The sequence below is a fragment of the Phalaenopsis equestris genome, unplaced genomic scaffold, assembly GCF_001263595.1.
Source record: "Phalaenopsis equestris unplaced genomic scaffold, ASM126359v1 Scaffold000255, whole genome shotgun sequence".
In the NCBI taxonomy this organism is placed as follows: Eukaryota; Viridiplantae; Streptophyta; class Magnoliopsida; order Asparagales; family Orchidaceae; genus Phalaenopsis; species Phalaenopsis equestris.
The window spans coordinates 988,400-995,426 of record NW_018164697.1 but is presented as its reverse complement, the minus strand read 5'-3'; the positions used below and the strand labels follow the sequence as shown (position 1 = coordinate 995,426).

Below are 7,027 nucleotides of genomic sequence, written 5' to 3'. Positions count from 1 at the left end.
ATCTTTTGTGTCTGATTATTGTTGTGTGAATTTTTACGCTTAATGCTTATATTTTTAAGTTACACCAAGAGCATGTGTGATCCCCAATGGTCGCTTTTATTTTAACATATCCTGAGCAAATTGTTATAAAATCCTAGAAAAAAAAAAAAACAGTTTGGAGCTTTGTTTTGAATTTCAATACTAAACCCTAAACTTAAAAGAAATTGAGGCAGTGCAATATTAGTTTTGTAAATAATAAAATTTCTCTTACACAAGCAATTACCAAAAAAAATCAATCTTGATCCCAAAAACTTCCAAAAACCCTTCAAAAACACTACTTTCAAAACAAAACCAAAAAAATTGATTTTTGCGTAGGATAAAACTCAAACATATAAAAAAAATGCACTTAAAATCAAATATCAATGCTCTACATATCATCTCTTAACTTTTTCTTATCCTCCCTGCCTTCTCCTCTGAATCTATCTCTAACAACATTAGAAGAAGCTTCAGCTACCTTCACCACCTTCGGCTCCACTGTAATCCCCCTCTCCTTTTCTGCTCTCCCTGCTTCTTTAGCCTCCATCTTTGTTCCTCTCCTGTGAAGATTCAGAGGATCAAAAGAATGGCGTTTATGGAGTCCATGAGGGCCTCTTGAAGCTTCGTCTTGCTGTATGTATAAGAGCTGAACTATTGTTCTTAATGGCATTCTGTCGTTCGCTATTGCGTGTGATCTCGCTTCAGCTGAAAGTTTATGACATTCGATTAGTCTGCAAAGTTCCTTTCTGTCTGTCTTGCTGAGCTCTGGGTGTTCCTGTAATCATTAATGTTGAGATTAGTATGCTCTTGAATGTGAAAAATTTTAGGGGCTTGTTAGAGATCATTTTTTATTTTTTGAGAAATTTACATACCTACCACACAATTATTATTATGTATTTACATATCCAACACCCAAAGTTTGATATTTACATTAATAACAACATGATGTTATAAACCTATGCATGAAAATGCCATTTCACAATTAATCTGTGGTGGTGGTTTTTTAGATGTTATGTTAAAAATATGAGTGGTATGCAAGTGAATATGAATGTTTAGGCGTTAAATATGTAAAATACATGAGAATTGTGTGGTATATTTGTAAATGTCTCATTATTATTATTTATTATTTTTTAGTTATTTATACTTGTATTTGAAATAAAATATATTTGATTTTTAAAATGTTATAATATGTTTAGTTGACGAGTGTTGGATGTTTTGAATGGTTTTCATAACGCTCCAACAACACATTCTGCATACTTTGATATTATAAAGTTGATAGCAAGATTTGCATGCAAAACACTCAATTCTTATGTGATTACATATGTAACATCTAAACTTCACACACACACACCATCCAACCTCTGCATGAAAAGGTGTACTTCATTTTCTTAAGTTGAAATAGTGATATTCTTAATGTGGTGTAAATGATTTTTGGGTTATAATGTCAGAAAATAAAGTTTAGATGGTTAGATATGCAAATACAAAGGAATTGACTTATACATTACTATGGTAAAAGAGATTCACACACCTTGATGAATGTATCAATCGCTTGATATAGCCCATCATGTTTGTGTCTTGCTCTCTCTGGCAATATTACGGCAAGATCCAGAAATTTAGTTGCAGAAAGCTCAGAATCATGGGCAATAATCTCCAGATAAGAATCAAATATCCCTGCCACTCTTTTCATGGAGCTAAGCCTGCGCTCACTCTCTTCTTCACTCACAGGCGGACGACTGAACCGTCTTAAGAAATTCTCCATTATTGCTTCAACAATATCAGTATCTAACGATCTTCTCATGGCTGGAGAATGAAAAATTAGATCTTTCGGCTCAATTTCATCAAGCTGACGACCACATCCTCTCACTAACTCAGCCTTAACAGAAGGAGAAGCGCCCACAAAACTTGCAATTTTGAGCAGTTTTACATAGAATTTCCCTGATACAGAACCAGGTTCAGCTGGAATTGTACTTACTACAGATTCAAGCATTCTTTGATTCTTCGCCGTGGTTTCATGTTCATATTTACTCAAACTTTGTGCTGAATTAACTTCATCTGGATCTGGGAGCTGTTTGCATACAAAAACATGAATTGCTTCTCCAATGAGAGCTGAAAGGAGCCGTTTTTTTGATCTGAGAGCATGGATAATGGAGCAGAAGAAATCAATATTAAGATCAGATATGTCTTCTGTCCACCAATCTCTGGGAGCAGAACTGTGCTTCTTTCTGCTGAAACCTGGTCTTGTGTAAGTATAAGACCATGTAACTTGTGATGGAGGTGTGAGGATTTTATCAACAATGGAATCGAGGCAAGTTTGTATTATTCTCTGATCATCATTCCAGTTCATAAAACTTGCATTTTGGAGAGTAACAACTGAATCTTTCCATCCATGGTGAATGCAGGAATAGAAGAAATTTTCGAGTTTGAGGATCAAATTTCCTCTGGAGACTGATTCAGTCATCTGAAGATGGGCGGCAGCTGCCATGGCTTGGATGAAGTTATGGGCACTGAGGTTGATCGTGATGTTGTAGCAGAACTTGGAGCAAAGTTCGAAGGCCGGTTCGCCGCCGGGGAGATCGAGGAGGAGGATTGGAGCTGGAAGGCCTTCTTTGTCTGTTTCGGACCATAGCCGTTGGAGTAAGCCGCACTTGAGAAGAAGGGGAAACTACACTTAAGAGAACATGGAAATCAACAGCTCATGTATTTGAAAATTTAAAATTTAGGTGTGTTAGATTTGCAAATACATAGGTGTTTAGAAGTGTATATGTAAGCCTTCCATGTTTTTATTGAGAATTGGAAGGAGTGATATACATTAGTATTTTGCTATGATGCAAGGTGCATTCTCAAAAAAATATCAATGAAACATGCAAATTAGCTTTCATATTCTTTATCCTATGATGTTGAATGTCAGAGTATGCATATTAGTTTATTTACATGAGAGAAAGAGAGAGATAGAGATCACACCTTATGTAGAAGATACTTTGTATTGTTAACTTGAATGATGAGGTCGGTTGGCACATCTGTCATTATTGACCTGCAATTTTTTTTTGCAAAATTTATATTGATAAGCACTTCAATTGAAAAGGAGTTAAATAGCACCAACGTAATAATCTAATTCTTTTGTGACCAATCCGACGATCTCAAAACGGTCATTTTCATGTCACTAATACCCTTTGCAACAAAAAAAAAAAAAAACAATTGAGTTGCAAAAACAGACATTACAAATTTGGCGTCACATGTTGTGTTCGATGACCGTTGTCACATGTTCATCTCAACTAATTTCATAAATCCAAGCAGAAACTATCTTAAGACCTTATTGAATCATGTCATGAAGAAAAAAAACCCCAAAAATTTTGTATATATAATAATTACAATGACTTGCTAGTGGGTATTTATGTAAGAAAATTAAATTACCTTGTGGCCTCTTCAGTGTAGAAAGTATCTGGTTTTGTTCCAAGTTTCATATATTTCATCTTGCTTGTTGTTTCTTCTTGTTCTGATGATGCTCATGACCTCTGCACTGCTACTGAATATGTTATCATATAGATACTATGACTTAATAGCTTAATAATAAGAAGAAGAAGAAGAAAAATTTACATAAAACACCATAACATATATAAAAACTAAACTTTAATATTTGCATTTATAACACTTTGGAGCGATAAACCTATCATGAAAAGATACATTTCGCTTTCAAAAAGTAGGTGATAATGGTATTTTTGATGTGACATTAAATATTTGTGTGCTATGCATATAATTATTAAAGTAGATATGTAAATACATAAGAGTTGTGTGGTATGTATGCAAATGCCTCCCAAAATAATTATAATAATAATACTAAGAAGGTAAATTTACATAGCACTCACACGACTCTTATGTATTTATATATCTCACGCCTAAACTTTCATATTTACATACATTTCACTTTGATGCATGTCTTAAACCTTTGAATGAAAATATTGTGTATTTCACTTTTAAAAAGGGATAATAGTTCTATTTTTGTCGTGATATTAAAGATCTGATTGGTATGCGTGTAAATATAAAAATTGAGATGTGAGATACGTAAATACATATGAATTGTGTGCAACATATGTAAATGCCCCTAATAACAATAGTAATATGGTGAGGCATCAAAATAAAGATGAATGGATGAAAGATTAAGTGACTCAAGAAGCTCAAACATCCACCTCAGAACTCTAGAAAATAAGCATAACAATAATAATAATAATAAACTATATTTTTTCCTCCTTTTTTCTTGAATTAAAGAGTTTTAATTCAAAAAATATATTTTTAAATTAATTTAGTATAGATAATAAAGGTTTTAGTCGAATTAAATATTTAGTAGGACTCTTCTTATTCATAACTGGCCTCTTGCAATAACTTGATGGGACTGAAGAAACTGTACAGAATATTCAGATTTTGGGAAGAATTTGCAGTGAAAAAAGCCTTATATAACACAACAAACCCTGAAATAAACTATATGTTCAATTAAAACTATTAATTTTCAGAAGAAAAAAAAAAAATTTCATTGGAATAAAAAAATTTAAGTTTGAAGAGCCTTCAGAGCAGGGAAATAATAGCAAAGATGCATACCTCATGAATCTTCTTCCAGCCATGATTCCATCTTCACCATCATTTCAACTTGAGCATCTGAAACCAAAATGAATAAAATTTACATTTAGCACTTCATGATTAATGCACAGCTTTAGAGAGAGAGAGAGAGACTAAGAGAAACATTAGAGAAATATATGAGAAATGAATGAAATTTGAACCTGAAGATGTGGAATAGGTTGTTTGTTTAAGAGGATTTAGTGGGAGGGGGAGGATGAGAGGTAGGTTAGGCAAAGGGTTGTTGTTGCTGTGGGGTATATTTCATGCTTTTCTAGGCTTTTCCTACTATACATATATATAAATAGGGGGCATTCAAAGTAAAGATGAAGTCATCTTATAAATAGAATAAGCGTTTGATGTGCAGAGACCATGCCAAACATTATAGATTATTAGTTGTGACAATTAGAAGAGCTCAAAACAAGATTCATGTATTTCATCTACGTGAAAGGTGTTGAAGATTTCCACAAAAATCATCGATTATGGTCTATTTGGGACAGTTTTCTGCATGCTTTACGCTTTAGACCTCTGTCACAATTTCAGTTTCTCCTGTTATTTTTTAAAAATTTATGTGATCAGAAGTTGGTTTTTTCAACTTGATATGTTATCGTACGGTGGTTGTAATTAAGAAAACTGTTGTTTGATTTTTTTTTTTAAAAGTATATTTACAATTCTCACCGTTGTTTTTTTAAGCATTTATTTTCTTCGTCACAACTTTACAAACACCTTTTTAAAAAGTTATAGTCACCAGACTCTTAGTTTGACAGATCACTTTTATCGTAGTATTTTCTAATGACAGATTATGTGAGGCCGATGAATGATTTCAGGAAGCCGAAACAAAAAAAAAAACTAAGATTATTTGAGAACACGGGGTGAGTTTGCTAGGATCTTTAGCTTATTCTTTCTTATGTTTGGCATGAAGATCATATGATTAGCAGCTGCCATCAAATCCAATACAATTAGAATTGACTTAAATCTCGAGGGGCGAGAGAAGCCCTCAGTCCCTCTCTAATTCCATCAATGTTTACCAAAAAAATTTAGGGGCATCTAACATACCAAACAATTCCTATGTGTTTACAAATTTGACACATAAACTTTCATTTTTTACATTTATACCCGCCACATCTTTCATATCACATAAAAAATACCACCACTCCTACTTTCAAAAAGAGAAATATACATCTTTCATACATAGATAAAGTAGTGAGCATGCAAACAATTAAAGTTTGTGCCTTTGATAAGTAAATATATATGAATTGATTTCAATGGTATATCTGTAAATCTTAAAAAAGTTAAATGAGCTTATGATATACTAATGAAAACAAACAAAAGAGTCCACAAAACACTCATTTGATTCTTATCATAATCTAGCGATTTAACCCCTTTTCCAGTTCCTTCAATATCACATCATATAAAGCCAAAAAATATTGCTAGTGGAGCACTCTAAATATGGTTTAATCCTATTTCTGAAGGTCATTCCATATGCAGGCAAACAAATATAATAATAATTACATACATACCACTACAAGCATTGCTATTTACAAAATCTGCCACTCATGTGAAATTTCTGAAGTGCGGGACAGATGCATTTACGCGTGTCATGATCAAATCATTGAAAATTTGATCAAAATGAAAAACACGAGTTGGAGTTTTATCATGAATTTTGATATTTGAGCGAGAATTTGAAAAATGGATGAAAGTGGGAGGTAGATTTGTAAATAGTAATTTTTCGGGTGCTATGTAAAATTGTCATTATGGGCTGATCTTTCTTCATAATTACAAATGGATTCAAAATTATCATTTAAATCTCACAAATATTAAATATTAAATATTAAATATTTAAGTTATATTTTAATATTTATCATTAAAAATTTAATAAAATAATTATATTTCTAATTTTTATAATGCCAATATCAGACATTTTTTCTTTAAAATAAATTTAAACATTTTTATTTTTCTTATTCAGAGTTTAATGCATGGGTTTTAATTTAATTTTAAGATTGGTGGCAAATTAATTAAGCTTGTTATTTGAACTTTAAATATTATGTATTATTATTTTTAAAGCTATTTTTGATGTAAAATAGATGAGAAAATGAACGCCAAAAAATTTTATATTATTGCTATATAGATAAGAATGCTAATGATTTGATTTCAAGCTGAGCTGGAGTGGGACCGAAATCGGCTCATGGCTCGTTATATTCGATTTCTAGCCGACTTGAAATTGAATCAAGGATGATCTGGCTCAAAATCAAAACCAGCTTGCTCAATTTGAGTTATTTGGATTCATTTCATTTCAGCTCGAAATCCGCTCGTTCCGTCTCAAATTGAGTTATTTGAACCCATTCTTGCTCGAAAATGGCTGGTGAATAATTACATTCATATACATTCATATACATATACATATATA

At 32.2% G+C, this 7,027-nt stretch overlaps 1 protein-coding gene across 7 annotated transcripts; it reads right to left on the bottom strand.

The window, feature by feature from the left end:
* Nucleotides 1–357: 357 nt before the first annotated feature.
* LOC110024354 (BTB/POZ domain-containing protein At5g47800) lies at nt 358–4,875 on the bottom strand. Of its 7 annotated transcripts, none has more exons than XM_020724269.1 (6): nt 4,785–4,875; nt 4,606–4,662; nt 3,427–3,532; nt 2,977–3,046; nt 1,544–2,677; nt 358–790 (listed from the first exon to the last, which is right to left on the bottom strand). In XM_020724269.1, exons 3-6 carry the CDS (start codon nt 3,483–3,485, stop codon nt 407–409), a joined length of 1,647 nt encoding a protein of 548 aa, XP_020579928.1. In that variant the 5' UTR covers nt 3,486–3,532; nt 4,606–4,662; nt 4,785–4,875; the 3' UTR covers nt 358–406. The 7 variants fall into 7 exon arrangements, with proteins under 7 accessions (XP_020579928.1, XP_020579932.1, XP_020579930.1 ...); XM_020724273.1 differs by having other exon boundaries at nt 3,427–3,527; XM_020724271.1 differs by lacking the exon at nt 4,785–4,875 and having other exon boundaries at nt 3,427–3,538; nt 4,606–4,756.
* Between the last annotated feature and the right edge of the window lie 2,152 nt (nt 4,876–7,027).